This window comes from Phaseolus vulgaris, chromosome 1 (genome assembly GCF_000499845.2).
Source record: "Phaseolus vulgaris cultivar G19833 chromosome 1, P. vulgaris v2.0, whole genome shotgun sequence".
NCBI lineage: Eukaryota > Viridiplantae > Streptophyta > Magnoliopsida > Fabales > Fabaceae > Phaseolus > Phaseolus vulgaris.
The window spans coordinates 6309043-6329689 of NC_023759.2; the positions used below are offsets into that span (position 1 = coordinate 6309043).

General features: G+C 36.5%; 1 protein-coding gene across 6 annotated transcripts in view; it reads right to left on the reverse strand.

Moving 5' to 3' along the window:
• Positions 1-215: 215 nt before the first annotated feature.
• Positions 216-20647, reverse strand: part of LOC137813368 (protein TIC236, chloroplastic-like) — a 52834-nt gene continuing 32402 nt past the window's right edge. For 2 of the 6 annotated variants that reach the window (XR_011081421.1, XR_011081420.1), the window contains exons 14-23: positions 19593-19865; positions 15085-15150; positions 14580-14711; positions 13673-14494; positions 13312-13539; positions 12880-13136; positions 11504-11751; positions 11173-11364; positions 3685-3957; positions 216-691 (exon numbers count right to left, since the gene is read on the reverse strand). Coding sequence is in view for 4 of the 6 variants with exons in the window: in XM_068615562.1 (XP_068471663.1) it covers positions 545-691; positions 3685-3957; positions 11173-11364; positions 11504-11751; positions 12880-13136; positions 13312-13592; positions 13673-14494; positions 14580-14711; positions 15085-15150; positions 19593-19865 (2691 nt within the window). In the remaining 2 variants the exon portion in view is untranslated. Of the gene's footprint in view, positions 692-3684; positions 3958-11172; positions 11365-11503; positions 11752-12067; positions 12232-12879; positions 13137-13311; positions 13593-13672; positions 14495-14579; positions 14712-15084; positions 15151-19592; positions 19866-20647 lie in introns of those variants that run through there. The other 4 variants (XM_068615562.1, XM_068615561.1, XM_068615563.1 and 1 more) reach the window with 3 other exon arrangements.

The following is a 20647-nucleotide window of genomic DNA, read 5'->3' on the forward strand; positions in this document are numbered from 1 at the left end:
TTTCATAAAATCTTAAAATATTATTCTCCAATTAGTAACATAGTACATTTTCTAGAGCCTACCATTAAAACTAAGACAGACTCACACTGCTTACATAATCTCTTAAACAAGTCATTGTGAAATTACTTGGACAATTAAGGATGCAAGTTAGTTTGAAGATTCTGATACAGAAAATAAAGCACTGCTTTTATCCCTGCATGCTTTTCAGCTTCATGTGTCATAAACAATCATGCTATAATTTCTTTCATTAAAGTTGAATTTATGTACAAAACTACTGGCTGAAATGTTCATGAATTAAGCATCTACATATTAACAGGCTCAATTTGAGCAAAAAATATGCATCTATACTACCTTTTTCACATTCAAAAAGCAACCCAAAAATCCCCTTCCCCTTTAAACATAATAGGTAAGGGAAATTTGGAGTGAAATGTGTTTAAGCTGCTTCTTTTAACAAGGAAAGAGTTGCAAAACACATTTCCTGTTTGCTACTATTAACAGTGATACAGTTGTATGTGGTTGGGTGGGGTGGGGGATGTAATGCAAGTCAATCTTGGGATGTAGCAGAATATTCAAAAAGAAGGCGTTTAGATGGAGCAGATTGCAGGAGCACTCGCAAACGACTTGTAAGCAGATAGCTCAATGTCCATTGCATTGCCATCTCAGACTCCTTCATTTGCCTAACGATGGTGGCCTGAAACAAAAATGATAGCAGGAATCTTCAGCTTTAACATTGGAACAGGTTCTCAGTGAAAATTAGAGAAGTATTTAAACATCTCCTTAATCGAAACATTATATTTAGATTGTAAAAAAAATTACAAAAAGGTATTTAGTTTAGAAACAATCAAGTGAACAAGTGAAGAAACCACTTAGCATTAACAATGTTCAAGTGATTAAAGAGTAACTAACCACTTATTATTCCTAAAATGGAAAGGTTGTCCCAGACATTTATTTTTCTGTAATTCCCTAAACTCCAATTCCTCTTTAATGTTTCTGAAACTTTATATAAGGACTATTGGGTTCTAGACTCTGGTGCAACAGACTATATAACCCCTTATTCACCTCTTTTTACATCATATGTTTCCCTTTCTGGTAACCACATTATTGTTGTCAATGGAACTCGTCTCCCAATAACTCAAAGTGTAATGTTTCTCTTTTGCCATCCCTCAACCTTAAAGATGTCCTTTATGTTCCAAAACATTCTAATAATCTTATTTCCATTCAAAAAGTTACCCATGACCTAAATTGTTCTATAACCTTCTTTCCCACTCATTGTGTTTTTCAGAATCTTACCACCGAGAGGACGATTGGAACTGTTAAGCAAACAGTGAGATCAACTTAGTACCAATACACAAACGGGTACCTCTTGTCTTCATTCTTGCATTACTTTTGAGTCTTCTCAAATTTGGCTTCTCCACCATCCTCTAGGACATCCTTCTTTTTTTGTCCTAAAGTTTATGTTCCCTTCCTTATTTTTCCAAAGTGTCACTTTAGTTATTTAAATGTGATGTATGTCAACTTGCAAAACATCATCGATCCACAAGTCCTCTTAGTAGTACAAAAAGTGTTCATCCTTTTGATTAAGTTTATTTTGATGATTGTACCCGTGTTACATGGATTTTCCACATGAAAAAAAAATTGAAATTTTTACCTTATCGTCAAATTCTTCAATTTGATAAAAACACAATTTGGAAAGTCAATTAAGCATTTGCATTCTGATAGGAGGGAATATGTAAATCATGACATGTCTAAATTCCTTTCCGAAAATGGTGTTGTTCACATATAGAATGAAATGTCCTAATCTGTAGTCGATGTGGGATCTCCAACACACCCCCCTCAGGCCGAGAATGACAGCTCGTGCGTGGGATAACATATTAAGGGTGGTCCGATAACGGCCCGATAGCGGGTGGCCTGATAAGCCCAACAAACACTCGCTAGGATAGGCTCGAAATGGCTCTGATACCATGTTAAGAAGTGCGCTTTTAGCCTAACTCAACCTCATAAAATCGGCTCATGGGCTTATATAGAATGAAATGTCCTAATCTCTAGTCGATGTGGGATCTCCAACAGATATACTCAGACTTATGATGTTAACTATGAGGAAACATTTGCTCTAGTGGCAAAGATGAACACTGTTAGAATCATTCTCTCATTGACAACTTATTATGGCTGGGATTTACAACAATTTGATGTGAAAAATGCTTTCTTGCATGGGCAATTAGAGGAAGAAGTCTACATGGAAATTCCATCAGGTTTTAGACCTATTGAAGAAGGGAACAATGTGTGCAGGTTGAAGAAGTCCTTGTATAGACTTAAGCAGTCACCATGTGTTTGGTTTCGTAGACTCACTCAAGTTATGATCTCTCTGGGGTATCAAAAGAGTCAAATTGACAATACCTTGTTCATCAAGCCTTCCCAGAAGGCAAACTTACTCTACTCTTGACCTATGTTAATGATATGATAGTTGCAGGAGATGAACATGAGAAACAAAATCTTGAAAGAAAAACTTGTTGCTCGGCTTGACATGATGGATCTAGGAAATTAAAGTATTTCCTTAGGATGAAAGCAACTTACTCAAAGAAAGGCATCTGTATCTCCTGAAGAAAGTATGTTCTTGATTTTTCAAAGAAATAGGTAAGATTGATTGCAAGACCACTAGATTTCCTATAGAACAAAACCATAGAATTGGGAGTGATGAAGGTAGTTATGCAGTGAATAAAGGCCAATATCAAAGACTTGTGGGGAAGCTCATTTACTTATCTCACCCAGACCTGACATAGCCTATGTTGTGAGTGTAGTTAGTCAATTTATGCATGATCCAAGAAAGAGACATTTACAAGCTATGAACAAAATCCTTCAATATTTTTTAACAAGTCCAGGAAGGGGATTATTGTTCAAGAGGAATGGAAAACTAAAAATAGAAGTGTATACTGAAGCAGATTATGCAGGGTCTATCACAGATAGAAAATCCACCCCAGGATATTGCATGTTCTTGGGTGAAAATTTGGTGACTTGGAGAAGTAAGAAACAAAATGTTGTTGCAAGGTCGAATGCAAAGGCTGAATTCCAAGCTATGGCACATGGAGTTGTGTTAATTGTTATAGATGAAAATTATTCTAAATGATCTTAAAGTGGCATGTGAAGAGTTTATGCTTCTTTATTGTGATAATAAATCAGCTATTAGCATTGCTCACAGTTCAGTTCAGCATGATAGGACTAAACACAGATAGATCGACACTTTATTAAAGAGAAACTGGATAGTGGCCTTACCACTACTTCTTATGTCCCATCCGGGTTCAGTTAGTAGATCTATTTAGCAAAGGTCTTCCCACTGAATGATTTCATGATCTCACATGCAAGCTAGGAATGATAGATATTCATTCACTACTAGAAGGGTTGTTAGTAGAATTTTAAGTGTACTACAAGAAGTTGTTAGAAGCTGCTAAAAGATTCTAGAAATACTATAGGATTACAGTTCTCTATATATAGATACGGATGTACTGTTTCAAATTAATTAATTATATAACAATCTTCTTTCTTTCAGATTAATCCTTTCAAGTCTATATATATTAAAGAATGTCATAGCTATTTTTTCCCCTCTATTGATATTTGATACAGATTTTTAATTGATTGACGGTAAAACTGGTGATGGAAGCAAAGATTTAAGAGTTGTTTTATTATGATTACCTGAAGACGTTTCCCAAGCTGAACTTCAACTTCTGTACCAAACGATATATTACTGGCAAGTGACTTGAGAGGATCTGCTGTAGGATCAACAGAAACTAAACTGGGAATCTGAGGTGCATATACCAGCCTCCACCTAGCCTGGCCAAACTCGCCCTTCCCTTCTATTCGTGGCATCAATTTTTCCAGAGTTGCAGTTGCAAGCTTTTCAAAAGCAAACTGACCATTTCCTTCCAAAATGGATTCAGCCAACTGACTTTCAAACCTTCTCGCAGCCTGAACAGATAAAAACAATTAATAGAACCATTCTGCCTGAAAATCAAATCACAAACATGCTGATTTCCACAGATGAAATAATTCACATTAACACTAACAAATCTATTAAAAAATCACATAACAGTACTAGGCTCCAAGTGTTCTGTTCCAACTGAAGATTTTGAGAGATTAATCCGCTTAAGGACCCGATCTAATACTAACACAATACAAATAAAGATATCAACTTCTAAGATTTCAAATTATGTATTTCTCTAAGATGATCATAACTAAGATGTGAAATAGATTAAATATCCCCAAGTCAGTTCCTATATAATGAAAATGCTACACATTTACATGATTGAATTCTGTTAGTAATTGCTGAGATGAATTAAATTGTCTTCTTATAGCTGAATATATTTGATTTATTAATATCTATGTTAGAGAAATATGAATTTGCAAATCCAAAAATTAATAATTCAATAGACCACATTCTTTTTCAGAATTGAAGAGCAAGGATTCACTTAGAACAGAACGAGTAAGGATTCATTAGTGTAGGAGCAAGGAGTCTGATAAACTTTATAGGTGTATAAAACCATTTGAAGGGTAGGTCCTTCACTTTTTTATTTCATTTATGGTTCTCAAATTAAATAAATTTTTTCACATTTTGAGCAATTATTTGTAAATTGTTAGTGTGTGATAGTGAGTAGTTTGCTATGTTGTTAGTGATTAGTTAACAGGCCACTGCTACTGTATCTTTCTGTTACAGAGTTTGTTATATCTAACTAACTCCAGCACTCTATAAGTGTGCTTCTCTGTAAATTATGGATATCCAACAATACAAAAGTAGATCTCAGTTTTTCTTTTCTCTTCATCATGAACTCACCATCACAAGACACTTCTATTTGTAAGTGAATTATTTCTCTTCTTAACAGTTTTTGTTCTGTTAGTTAAACAGTTACTGTTATAACTAACTCACTCGGTAACAACTTTACTGTTGTCAGTTATAACTAACTATCTACTAATCACGGAGTCTATATATAGGCTTGTACCTCAATCTCAATAGATATTGTGTTTTTGCACATCATTAATTGATTTTCATTATTTGTAAACTCAATGGTATCATCAAGAGCTCACTGATTAATATTTGTGGCTTCCAACAAAAACTAACCTCTTTCTCCTCCACCTACTATTCACATTGTTAGATATTATTAGATATAATTAGATATTATTTGATATTATGAGATATTATAGATATTGTTAGATATCTCATATTTATGTAATGGACTTAGCCCATATGTTTCTTTTTCCTATATAAACATAACCCTATGTGTTCAATATACACAAGGGATTTACCCTATTCTTTCTTTTCCTTTAATATGGTATTAGAGCATAAGGTTAGAGTTTAGGGTTTAGGGTTCAATTTTTATTGGTGAATCCACTATTCACTGGAATTTTCCAGCCACCACCCCCACTGTCTCGTCGGACCTCCGCCGGACCTTCGCCGGAATCTCGCCGGAATCGCTGTCGGAGCCTTCATCTTTGTTGCTCCCGCCAATTAACCGGTGACTGGATTTGTCCTTATCTTTTATGGCTTTTTCCGCTTCCGCTGCCACTATGGCTTCTTCTTTAGTCATTATGCCGGATTCATCTATTTATACTAATTACGTCAATGTTCATCTTTCCATTGACAAATTGGATGGAACCAATTATGACACTTGGGCATCATATATTAAATTATGGCTTAAGAGTCAAGGTTATGTTGATCATCTTACTCATCCTACTCTTGCTGAAAATGAGGTTGTTCGTTGGTCGAAAATTGATGCTCAATTATGCATTGTTATCAAATCGACCATTCACTCATCTTTAAAACAAATTTTTCGTACCTATGAAACATGTTCAGAAGTTTGGGAACAAGCAAAATTATTATACACCAATGATACTCAACGTCTTTATGGTGTGTGTCAAAATCTTCTCACAATTGTTGCTCCCAAACGTCTTGATGGTACAATGGCAGAATATCTAGGTAAAATTCATGCTCTTCTTCATGATTTTAATGAGTTATTACCTCCTGCCTCTACTCCTTCTCAAGAACTAGAACAAAGATCCAAGTTCTTCATGTTAATGGGTTTACATGGTCTTCCTGATGATTATTCTCACGTTCGTGATCAAATTTTGGGATCTCCTATTGTGCCCAATTTTACTTCCACTTGTTCTACCCTTTCGCGCGTGCCAGGTAAACACATCGCTGATATAACGTCTCATGTTGATGACTCTTCTGCTTTAGTATCTCAGCATAATGATCGTACTCGCCCTCACAAGCCGGGCAAAGGGCGTCACAAGTGTGACCATTGTGGCAAACTTGGCCACAAAATTGACAGATGTTATGCCTTACATGGTCGTCCTCCTAGATCTGTTGCGGTTGCTCAAATTGCCCCTGTGCAACCTTCTACCATGGACCATACTTCAATTGATACCCCAAGCTAGCCTGCTATTTTCAATGAATTTCTTAAATGGTATGAGGATCGTCAGAACCCTAGTTCCACGGCTTCTGTTGCACATTCAGGTACATCTTTTGTTGGCCTCACTCACTCCACTTCCCATGGCCCTTGGGTTCTAGATTCAGGTGCCACTGATCACATTACTGGTAATAAATCTTTTTTCTCTTCCCTATCTACTACGGGTTATTTACCTTCAGTTACCATGGCCAATGGATATAGGGTACCATCACATGGTGTTGGTACTATTAATCTTTTTTCATCTTTATCTATTGATAATGTTCTTTATGTCCCTGGGTCTCCATTTAACTTATTATCCATTAGTCGTCTCACTCGTTCCCTTGACTGTGTTATTTCTTTTACCAAAGATTCTGTTACTTTACAGGACCGGAGTTCGGGACGGATGATTGGCACCGGATGTGAGTCTCATGGACTTTATCAACTACAGATCTCTGCACATGTTGGCGCAATTATGGATTCTCCATCTCTCATTCATGCTCGGTTGGGTCATCCTAGTCTTGCCAAGATGCAACAGCTTGTTCCAAGTTTGTCTAATGTGTCTACTTTATCGTGTGAGTCGTGTCAGTTAGGGAAACACATTCGTAGTTCTTTTCCTCGTAGTGTCTCACAACGTGCTTCATCTCCTTTTGCCTTAGTTCACTCTGACATTTGGGGACCAAGTCGTATTAAGTCTAATTTAGGATTTCAATATTTTGTTACTTTTATTGATGATTATTCAAGATGTACTTGGGTATTTTTAATGAAAAACCGTTCTGAGTTGTTTTCTATATTTCAAATATTTTACAATGAAATTAAAAATCAATTTGGAATTTCCATCCGAATTTTGCGCAGTGATAATGGACGTGAGTATCTTTCTCATTCTTTTAAAAATTTTATGGCTTCTCATGGTATTCTTCATCAAACTTCATGTGCTTATACACCTCAACAAAATGGGGTAGCTGAGCGCAAGAATAGACATCTTGTTGAAACAACTCGTACTATTTTAATCCATGGTGATGTTCCTCAGCGTTTTTGGGGTGATGCTGTTCTTAGTGCATGTTATCTCATTAATCGCATGCCATCTTCAGTTTTAGATAACAAAATTCCTCATTCTATTTTATTTCCACATGACCCTCTCCACTCTTTACCTCCCAAAGTTTTTGGGTCCACATGTTTTGTTCATAATTTTAGTCCTGGTCTTGATAAATTATCTCCTAAGTCACACAAATGTGTCTTTTTAGGGTTCACTAGATCACAAAAAGGATATAAATGTTTCTCACCGTCTTTAAACCGTTATTTTATTTCAGCAGATGTCACCTTCAGTGAATCTTCCCTTTACTTTAAGTCTTGTCCTTCTCCTTCAATTTCTTCATCTAATCAAGTTAATATTCCTCTTGTTGTGCCTAGTGCACCTAACAATTCACCCCCGCCGCCAACTCTTCAGGTGTATAGTCGTCGTCAACCGTCTCATCGTCCATCAGCAGACTCTATTTTGGTGCCAACACCTCATCCCCCTCCGGCTCCTATAGTTGAACCTCCGACTGTTGAACCTGATCTTCCTATTGCTATCCGTAAAGGTATACGTTCTACTCGTAATCCCTCTCCACATTATACTGCTTTGAGTTACCATAGACTATCTCAACCCTTTTATACCTGCCTTTCGTCTATTTCTTCTGTATCCATTCCAAAATCTGTAGGTGATGCCTTAGCCCATCCTGGTTGGCGTCAGGCCATGCTTGATGAAATGAATGCGCTTCAGAATAATGGAACTTGGGAACTTGTTCCTTTACCATCTAGGAAATCTGTTGTTGGTTGCAGGTGGATTTTTGCTATCAAAGTTGGTCCTGATGGTACTATTGATTGTCTCAAAGCTCGTCTTGTGGCTAAGGGTTATACCCAAATTTTTGGTTTAGACTATGGTGATACTTTTTCTCCAGTAGCAAAGATGGCCTCTGTTCGCTTATTCATAGCTATGGCTGCTCTTCAACAATGGCCTCTTTATCAACTGGATGTTAAAAATGCTTTTCTTAATGGGGATTTGCAGGAAGAAATTTATATGGAGCAACCTCCCGGTTTTGTTGCTCAGGGGGAGTCTTCTGGATTGGTATGTCGTCTTCGCAAATCCTTATATGGCCTCAAGCAGTCTCCTAGGGCTTGGTTTGGAAAATTTAGCAATGTTGTTCAACAATTTGGTATGACTCGCAGTGAAGGCGATCATTCAGTTTTTTATCGTCACTCGAGTGCTGGGTGTATCTATCTTGTAGTATATGTTGATGACATTGTTCTTACAGGCAGTGATCACCATGGCATCTCACAAGTAAAACAACACCTTTGTCAACACTTTCAGACCAAAGATCTTGGAAACTCAGATATTTCTTGGGGATTGAGGTAGCACAATCCAATATTGGTATTGTTATCTCTCAAAGAAAATACGCATTAGATATTTTGGAGGAAATTGGGTTGATGAATTCGAAATCTGTTGATACTCCCATGGATCCCAACGTCAAGCTTCTACCCAATCAGGGGGAACCTCTTTCAGATCCTGAGAAGTACAGGAGATTAGTTGGAAGATTGAACTATCTCACTGTTACTCGTCCTGATATTTCCTTTGCAGTCAGTGTGGTGAGTCAATTTCTTAATTCTCCATGTGAAGATCATTGGAATGCAGTCATTCGTATAGTGAAGTACATTAAAGGCTCTCCTGGAAAAGGTTTGTTATATGGTCATAATAACCATACTAAAGTCGTTTGTTATTCAGATGCTGATTGGGCAGGATCTCCATCTGATAGAAGGTCAACTTCTGGTTATTGTGTCTCCATTGGTGATAACTTGATCTCTTGGAAGAGCAAGAAACAAAGTGTTGTGGCAAGATCTAGTGCAGAAGCAGAATATATAGCTATGGCCTCGGCTACTTGTGAGCTTATTTGGCTTAAACAGTTACTTAAAGAATTGCAATTTGGAGAGGTTACTCAAATGACACTGATATGTGATAATCAGGCTGCTCTTCATATTAGCTCAAATCCAGTTTTTCATGAAAGGACAAAACATATTGAGATTGATTGTCATTTCATTCGAGAAAAGATTATATCAGGAGATATCAAGACTGAGTTTGTTAATTCAAATAATCAATTAGCAGATATTTTTACTAAACCCTTACGAGGACCTAGGATTGATTACATTTGTAACAAGCTGGGTACATATGATCTATATGCACCAGCTTGAGGGGGAGTGTTAGATATTATTAGATATAATTAGATATTATTTGATATTATGAGATATTATAGATATTGTTAGATATCTCATATTTATGTAATGGGCTTAGCCCATATGTTTCTTTTTCCTATATAAACATAACCCTATGTGTTCAATATACACAAGGGATTTACCCTATTCTTTCTTTTCCTTTAATACACATCTTGTCATTTGCATCTCTAATCATGTTCATTAGAGCTTTTGTCATTAACTAGGGCACATCACCCTCATCATTATCTTATTTCACCGAAAACTCCTGAGGTTCTTAGCGGAACAAGACTTTTGTCTTTAATTTAGGGCACATCGCCTTCATCATTATCTTATTTCAGCGAAAATTCCTTTGAGGTTCTCAGCGGAACAAGAATGTGATGCCAATTGCAGTAATTCAGATTTTCTATGTGAAAATAAAATAAAATAAGGTATGGGATTAATCCCTAGTGTATAATGAACACATCCGGTTATGTATTTATAGATAAGAAACATACAAAACATATGGGCTTAGCCCATTACATCTAACACTCCCTCTCAAGTTTGTGCATATAAATCGTATGTACCAAGCTTGTTATAAATATAATCAATAAATAATTATAATCAATTATAGGTCCCCGTAAAGATTTAGTGAAAATATCAATTAATTGATCATTTTGAACTAACAAACTCATTCTTGATGTATTCAGATACGATCTTTTCTTGAATAAAATAACAATCAATTTCAAAATGTTTGGTTCTTTCATGAAAGAGGGGATTTCAGCTAATATGAATGACAACCTGGTTGTCACATATAAGTGTCATTTGAGTGACCTCTCCAAATATCTGTTTTAAATATCAGTGAATAGTAGACTTGAGAACTATGCATGATTGAGCATTAATTTTCAGCCAACAGGAAACCTCATTTTTAGCAATAGTGACCACACTCTAGGTAAGATGATCAACATAATCATGACTCTTAGCTAAAGCCCAAGTATTATATTTAGTTCTATTCAATTCATCAATGGATAGATGTACATTGACATAATTAGTATAGTGGCAGTAGAAGAGACCAAAGATGAAGAGGAGAGAAAAAACCACTAAATAATCAAACAAACTCCGATTAGGATGACAAGGCGATTTCGACACTAGTAATTGCTGATGGAAAAAGGGGACAGACGCACTGCCACGCATGGTGAAAAGCGGTGGTGGTGACATGAAAAAGGGTACAGACATGCTGCCACACCTTTTTGGCACACCACTTACCTCAACAATGATGGCAAACAGTGGCAACAATGACTGTTTACATGGCAACAAAACTAGGGCTCCAAAGATTGGGGGCTCTGATACCAACATGAACTAGGTAAGGAAACAAATAGTTATTTTATAGATAACAATCACAACCAATTATATTCTTATCACCTCCATTTGTAACAATCAAACTCTTTCAAAATAGGAAATAGAAAAATGTATAATGAATAGGAATATTCTAAAGATATTTTTCTCCTAGCCGAATGTTTACCTCAGTAGGTGAGAGTGCATCCTGTTCCACAGAACGTGTTGAGGTCACCACAAGTTTTTCCTGCCAATTGCTAGCTCTACCTTGAATTCTGAATTGCCACTCAGATCCAACCAAAGCTAAATCAAGCATGGGATCTAATCCATACTCTGGCTCAAATTTTCCAATGTTTAAATGCTCTCGTTTTAACCTCACCTGCATTTGAAAAGGATAGTATGAACATAAACAACATATTAATAAATACTAAAGACAAACCAAAAGAAAACTGGACTCAAAGAAATCACACTGAAGTGTACAATTTGCAAGAGTTGCAAAAATAAAATGTTACACATACCTGTGTGGCAACTAGATCAACTTCACCATTCTCAAATGTTAGTATGCCTCTAGGTTTTATCCATTTGGGATGGGCTAGACCATTTAACTCAAGCTCTCCACTTACACCGAAATTAAGAATCAAAGGATAAACTACCTTCAACTCTGGTCCAAGCACAAGCTTCAAATCATTGAGACAGATTTCTACATTTGGTTTAATCTGCACTTGCTCCATCTGCTTTTCAACCTGAGTTGACTTATTAACCGTCACTGTTGATTTCGTAGGAAAGAAAGTTATCAATACATGTACTAACTGCCATTGTGAATAATATAACATAATAACCTGAACTAAGTCATGAACAGTGTAAGCAAAAGTAGAAGATCAAGGAATCAAATTATTGATCCAGGTATCTCCTAAGGCTTATTATGAAGTATGTGAGATGGAAAAAATTTATTTTCTCCTTGTCATGATTCACCTGACTCAAGAACACATAATATGATTAACACATTTGATATTTTGTAGCAATAGTGATTTTGTGCCAGATTCGGTTGTATTAAGTAAACTTTAAGCCTAACTCAACTTTATAAACCCGACTTATAAGATAAAGTTTGCACTCACTTATATACTATGAAATGTCTTTATCTTTAGTCGATGTGGGATCTTCAACACACACCCCTAACGTCGAGGTTGCCAAATTGTGGTGGGACTATATAATATGGGTAGTCCAATAGGGCCCGATAATAGGTGGCCTGATAAACCCAACAACAAACTCTCTTTAGGATAGGTTCTAAATGACTCTGATACCATATTAAGAAATGAACTTTAAGTTTAACTCAACCTTATAAAACTGGCTTATAAAGTGCGGTTTGCACTCATTTATATACTATAAATGTCTTTATCTTTAGTCGATGTGGGATCTCTAACAGGTTGCAGACAAAGATTAGGATTTTCATGATCGAATTCAACATCTCAAGAAGCATTTGTTCAATGATTTAGACAATAGGCTTGGAAATTGGAATTGACATGCCAATAAAAAATAACTACTCTCTCTCAAAATAAACATGCTTTCCAGAGGAAATTGAAATGTAGACTTTAATCCAATTGATACTTCTATAAAATATGCAACTACAGTTGTTTGAACATTGTTCTTAGGCCTACAGCCAGGCCAACAATTATTAAGGAGCAACAAAGGAAGAGTTTGGTGAACCAGATCCATAGGAATCATGATCACATTGGAGTGGGGGAACCCTTCAGGAGGTAAATCTAATGATATAGAAAGGGATGCAAGAGTTTTTCAGTTTCAATGATAATAAGGGATCCATTCTGATTTCAGATCATTCACCACCAAATTATTATAAAAAATCACAGGGTAAACAGATAGACATGTAAAGTAATACCAGAGCCAGAGGATTGAGACACTTTCGTCCTTGAAGAAGCAGACTCTGAGTTAAGAAATCGTGAAACATATCTTGAAGCAAACACACGACTGACACCAGCAGTAGGAAGCCCAGAATGTTTGGATGGAAATCTATTAGTAGGAGTACCACCTTTATCATGTGGCAAATATGCTTCTCCCTGACTTATTTTGATATTCCCAGATATGTTTGGTTGCAATATCGAACCAGTTATTTGCAACTGAGAATCAACCTGACCACTGACAAAAGTATAACATCTGGTTAAAAAGAGACTATATATAACAAGGCCGGAGGTGGAGGATGCAGTTCCAAAAATCAGCAATATTTATGATTTAGTCATCACATAAGCATGTCTACATCCATTATCTAGTCAAGAAGTAAACTTAAGAAATCTAAAGAAGCTATGAAAGATACCTTAATATTTTTTGTGCCCGTACTTCTAAAACTTCACACTTCAATTCAATCTTGTCATCAGCTGCTGCTTCACTCGCTCTGAGTGGCAGATTCCCTTTTACGAGGAGCTTTCCTTTTCTGCTTACCCTACTCTCCAATGAGGTGATGCATAACCGGTTTGATTGCACGTGAACATTTCCACCAAAGTTGGTAAGTGGTTTTCGTAGCACTGGTGAAGAAATAGATGCCCTGTGGAAAGATGCGTGTCCATTAAGTACTGGTTGATCAACTGTACCTCTGACCTATTAAGTCAAGCCATATGACAAGATTCAGAGAAGTAAATATCAAATATTTGAGAAAAAATTATATTCATTTTACCAACCTCAAGCTTCAAATCTGCATTTCCCTGAAGCCAATTGGCATGAGGAGATAAAGCTGTAACCAATGTCATTCCCCCATCTTTTATATCAGCATCAATCCTGACTTCTCCAACATCTAAAATTTGCCAATTTAGTCCTTTAAGGCTTTCTGCTAATTGAGTATTCCAACCTTCTTCATTTCTATCTCTACTAACCTTTTTGTCACTAGCATCATCAGCAGTCCCTCTATTCTTCTCCTTCACCCAATCAGGAACCCAAGTAATCTGATTCTTATCTAATTCAACATCTTCCTGTAATGTGTTATTTTGTACAAACGCAACAGGAATGCTACCCTGAACAAGTACATGACCATTTTGGGTTATAGGTTCAAATTTTGCATTGAAAAGAAAACGACTGGTTGAGGTTAGAGAGGCAACAACTTCGGCTCTTCCAAGATCAACACCACCAACAGAGCCATCAAGTAGCCTTACTTGCACATCACATTCTGGTTTTGCTAAACTTCCTCTAAGATCTCCTTCCATATGCAATATACCCTTAATAGGTGCCAATAACTGCCGCAGAGAATGAACAACGTCCATTGCTGTAGATTCAATGATCTGTACAACAGTTGGAACCAGACTAACAGGAAAATTTAAGACTGCAAAATGGAGGTTGGTTTTAGGCCCTAGCAATGTTCCATCTGCATGGATGGTGGCATTATCCTTCTGGATAAGAATTTTCTCCAGGTGCATACCGTCATCATTACTGTAAGCACCAACTGCCAACACACGCTGAGTTTTGTAGTCTCCCCACTCCCAGTCCTCTCCATGAAAATCAAATTCTGCCTGAAATAACAGAATAAGAAAGTCAATACTCAAATTAAATTATTCATACAACTAACAAGAATACAACAAACCTAAAAAAATTTACCAGGGTGTCTCCATTTCCCCCACCGCTAGCATCAAGAGATCCATGCCAATGACCTTTGAGTTCAGATAAACCAGGCAGACTTAAATCTTCAAGAACAACATCATTTGATGGAGCATGAAGCCCCCTCACTGTCTGCAAGTTGTGTATACCATTGAAATTCAATACATTTTATCGGGCTAATTAATATTATCAATAAATAATAATTCAAAAGACCCCAGGTGGCATATTCAAGCTGTTAGAATAGGTCATCGTAAATACACTTTATTGAAAAGCTGCTATGTGTTTTGTGTTGTACCTATTTTCTAGGTGAAACCTTTCTTGTTCTTTTATCTTTCCTCTCATTGATTGTATCTGAACTTCCAACATCATTATAAATATGACAAACCAAGAGAGGGGAATAAAGTTCTGTAATTCATTTTCTATTCTTTTGTATTCATCTCAAGTCAGGCATCAAATATTGCATCTCTAGAAAGGAAAATAACATATGGCAATCTTTGGACAATACCTCAAGCAATTGTTGAAGGCTTTCAGTGTATAATCCCACTGACTGCAAATTTTGTATGAAGAAATCCTGCATACACAATGTAGAAACATGCATGATCAGTTTTCCGTAAGAGAAAAAAACGGTTATACAAATGAATAGTGAATTTTGGATAAAGAGACAGAAAAGAAACTAGACTATACTTACTGTTGCATAATCAGGAGAATTATGTTATAATTAAGTGCATATTCCATTTTATATTTATTAGGACAGATCTGTTAGTGATTTGATTTGTACAGCTTTAAACATCCATTATTTCTTGCTTTCATTACCTATTATTTTTTTCCTTAATTAGGTTGTAAAACAGTCTATAAATAGAGACTGTAATCACATTTGTAAGATATCTCAGAAATATATTTCATCTATTTCTTTCCACTTGGTATCAGAGCTCCTGATCTAGGAGACTTTGCTTCCGCAATTTTTTTTTAGCCTTCATTGCTGTAATCATTTTCCTTGACAGCCTTCATTACTGTAATCATTTTCCTTGGCAGCCTTCATTGCTGCAATTATTTTTTATTTTTTTTTGACAGCCTTCATTGCTGCAACTTTCTATTTTTCTTATCCTTTCTCCATTGACCACCACCACCACCTTGCACCATTGACCGTTACTGCCACCGCCATTGACCACCGCCTGTTCCTAGATCTTACTGGGGGGAAGCAGTCCTAACTGCCACTTATTTGATTAATAGATTACCCTCTCGGGTTCTAGAGGGTGTTACTCCTATTCAGGTTATGACCACATTCTATCCTTCTATTCCCATGTTGAATAGTCTTCAGAATCGTGTCTTTGGTTGTCCTGCTTTTGTCCATGTTCATAGTCCTTATCGGGGTAAGTTAGATCCTCGCGCCATCAAATGTGTCTTCATCGGTTATGCCCCCAACAAAAAGGGGTACAAATGTTATCATCCTCAAAGTCGTAAAGTTTATATTTCCAAAGATGTCACCTTCCATGAAACAGAGTCTTTCTTTCCTAATTCTCAGCTTCAGGGGGAGAGTATTCAAGAAGCTGAGGACCTTGAGTTGCCACCTTTTCCTTTGTTGCAGGATTTCGTTCTTAGGGAGGATGACAAAGACCCTGCACCAACATCATTACCAGAGAAGAATAATGAAGACAAATATTTTGGAAAACAATATCAGCGAAGGCAACAAGAACCCGTCCTGGTCGAACAGCAACTTCAATTGTCTGAACCGGAGGTAAGAACTCATACCAATGAGACTCTTGAGGACACCTTAAATACTGCTTTTGAACCTAACCTAAATGATTTACCTATTGCCTTGAGAAAAGAAAAAAGATCTTGTGCCAAATATCCTATATCCCAATTTGTGTCTACAGAAAAACTTTCTATGCAGCACCAGAGTTTTCTTTCAGCTATTGATTCTATCAAAATCCCTACATCGGTACAAGAAGCCTTAAAAGATGAGAACTGGATTCGAGCCATGAATGAAGAAATGAGTGCGTTAGAAAGGAATGAGACTTGGGAGATTGTAGAGAGACCAAAAGATAAGAAAGCAGTGGGTTGTAGGTGGATATACACAGTTAAGTATAAGTCTGATGGCACACTGGATCGGTATAAAGCAAGGTTGGTTGCAAAAGGGTACACTCAAACCTATGGGATCGATTATGAGGAGACTTTTGCTCCAGTGGCAAAAATGAATACCGTCAGAATTATTCTCTCCCTGGCAGCACACTTTGGTTGGGCAATGCATCAATTTGATGTTAAAAATGCCTTCTTGCATGGAAGCTTGGAGGAAGAAGTATACATGGAGATTCCACCTGGTTATGGTATTGTTAATGAAGGGAATAAGGCGTGCAGACTTAAGAAGGCCCTATATGGTCTTAAACAATCACCTCGTGCTTGGTTTGGAAGGTTTACTCAAGCTATGGTATCTTTGGGGTACCGACAAAGCCAAGGTGACCATACTCTGTTTATAAAACATTCTCATAATGGTAAACTCACTCTACTTTTGGTCTATGTAGATGATATGATTATTACAGGTGATGATGAGATTGAAAAACAAAATTTGAGGGAGAGACTAGCTGCTCAATTTGAAATGAAGGATCTTGGGAAGCTGAAGTACTTCCTTGGGATAGAGGTTGCTTACTCGAGACAGGGCATCTTTATTTCTCAAAGGAAATACATCCTTGATCTTCTCAAAGAGATTGGTAAGTTGGGTTGTAAGCCCACTGGAGTGCCAATAGAGCAAAATCATAGGATTGGGAATGATGAGGAAAACCCAAAAGTGGAGAAGACACAATATCAAAGACTTGTGGGAAAACTCATTTATCTTTCACAGACTAGGCCAGATATAGCCTATGCAGTTAGTGTGGTTAGTCAATTTATGCATGATCCAAGAGAAAGACACTTGCAGGCAGTAGATAAAATTATTCAGTACTTAAAAGCCTCTCCAGGAAAAGGATTGCTATTCAAAAAGGGGGAAAACTTATCCATGAAAGTATATACTGATGTTGACTATGTAGGATCGATTGTTGATAGGAGATCCACCACAGGCTACTGCATGTTCTTGGGTGGAAATCTGGTGACATGGAGGAGCAAGAAGCAAAATGTAGTTGCAAGATCAAGTGCAGAGGCAGAATTTAGAGCCATGGCTCAAGGGGTGTGTGAACTCTTATGGATGAAGATCATACTTGATGACCTAAAAATAAAATATGAAGCTCCTATGGGTTTGGCGTGTGATAATAAGTCCGCTATCAGTATTGCACACAATCCGGTTCAACATGATCGAACAAAGCACGTAGAGATAGACCGACACTTTATTAAAGAGAAGTTGGATGATTGTCTTATAGCCACTGAGTACATCCCTTCAAGACTCCAATTGGCAGATATGTTTACTAAGGGACTTCCCACAAACAATTCGAAGATCTTACTTGCAAGTTGGGAATGATAGATATACATTCACCAACTTGAGGGGGAGTGTTGCATAATCAGGAGAATTATGTTATAATTAAGTGCATATTCCATTTTATATTTATTAGGACAAATTTGTTAGTGATTTGATTTGTACAACTTTAAACACCCATTATTTCTTGCTTTCATTACCTATTATTTCTTTCCTTAATTAGGTTGTAAAACAGTCTATAAATAGAGACTGTAATCACATTTGTAAGATATCTCAGAAATATATTTCATCTATTCCTTTCCACTCTTACTAAAAATATTCTCTACATGATATGAGGTCAGAGTGATGTAGGCCTTAGGCCCAAAAATAATTGAGTGTATGTAAGGAGAGGTAAAAGGTGTGCTGCACCAGATCAGTTTTAGGAGAGAGAGATAGCTACCTGCCAACCTGAAAGCAGTGCATTGTGGGGAGGGGAGGATTGTAGTATGGAGAGCATATAAGCCAGAAGGGTGTGTAAACAAGTAGGCTGAAATCAGGCTTGGGTTGGGAGAGATATGGCCAATGTAATCAACTTTTATTTTGGCCAATGAAATGGAGAAGGCCTAACTCACTCATAAGAGTGCCCGAGTCTCATAAGGAGTATTCTTGTTCAGGCCATACTCCTAGCCAACTGGAGATATCTTGAACTCAGAAGAGCAGGTACCAGCCATGTGTTAGCTCACAAAATCCAAAAAGTTAACAACTCAAGGCACTGCAATGGCTTTGAGCAAATGCATTGAAAAACTCAAGGCACAAATGGAGAAGGTGAGGCCACATCTGAAGAGGGGATATAAAGGTGAGTGGTAGCCAGATCTACTACCATGTGTAACAGTGACAATGATACATTGGAGGAGATACAAAAACTTGGGGATGTCAAGAGCATGTGGTGTGGCACTGTGGCTGGGTCTCTAGTGAATGACCAAGCAAACGAAGGTAATTGACAGTGGCCAGACGTAGTAACCTGAGAGCAACCACATTTAATATTTCCTTATTTAGCAGATTACAATTAAAATGAACAAGGGAAATATCCCTGAATCATAGGGATTTGATTAAATTAGTGTTGTTACTGTATTTCCTAAATTAGCTTTCCATCCAGCCTTGTGTATATGACTGATGTAGTCTTAGCATAATGTACGAAATCAATTATTCTACCCTAATTCCTGAGATTATCCACTGGAAACTGATGCAGCATAGAGAGGTCAACAAAGCAGTTGACAATAAAAGACAACAGTGGGTCCATCTGCCATGCCTAGTTTTGGTTTTCCTCTCTTTATGTGCAAGTCAATAGGTAGAGAGAAAATAAACAAGCACATGTGGTAAACTACATGCCTAATGAACATCATGAATATGATATTTATATAGTGAACATAAAAAATTCAAAGGAACAAATCATTGAATTAGTATATTTACACAATTAAAAAACCTAGACACTCACTGAGTCTAGATATATGATATACATTTCTAGAAGTTGTCAAAATTAAGGCATTAGCAAAGCATATTAATATGCTATATTCAGATGGTTGATAATGAATATATGTAACTCCCCAAGGCATAAATAATGATAGTGAGACAACCTTAGATCTTGAACGAACAGCTGGATCCAAACTTCGAGAAAGAAGCCTTGCAAGGGGAAGCATCTCAGCAACCTCTGCTCTAGGAACTTCAAGTTTCATTCTCCACCTTCCCATAGAGGATATAGCATTGCCAATATGACCAGACATTAGCCTTTTCATAAGGCCACCTTCTCTGTCAACAGAATTACGATCTCGGGTGCCAGGCAACACATATTCACCTTGAAGTTCATAATAACTGTAGTTTTGTTGCAAAACAGTTTTTTCAATAGTGATCTGAATAATATACACCAATTGGGGGATCAGTATTACAAAAAGGAATGAGTATTGGATTCAATAGATGATGCTCTTTGAATTCCATGGTAACAAAAAAGAATATATAGACTCCAATTGGCTGACAAGATATGATAGAATGGGTTTTGTGATTTTGTTTGTGGCAACATGATATGATGGTGTTATGTTGTCACTTATTGTATCCTGTCACTCTAATGTCTTTCTTATAGTAAGGGAGGAAGTCTTTTAGGTTCAACACAGCAGGATAAGCTCTCTCCCCCTCCCTCTCTCTCTCTCATAGTAAAATATTTTATTCATAATAATAATTTTAAGAAAATGTAACTAAATAAAAAATGTTTTTTCTTAATATTAACTCCTATAAGAATATATATATATATATATATCATAATTTTTTATTTAGTATATTATCTTATATGTATTTATATTTATAATTATTGTGACACATAAATTTAAATTATATTACATATTAAAATATTAGAATTAATTAAATATTTTTTTAAATAATAATTATAATTTTAAATCTTATATAGACTTTTTATAACATGAAAAATACTTATCATAATTTCTCTAATTTGTAAATAGATATAAATTAAAAGTTAATTTATACTATGTCCTATTATTATTTAGTTTGTTATCCTGTGTATGCCAAACACAGGATAGGATTATACATGTCAATCTCCCAATATATCATGTCCAGCAAACAAGCCCTTAAAAAAGCCTAATCCTGCTCAACTTAAAGTCCATTAAGACGTCAAACTTTGTAA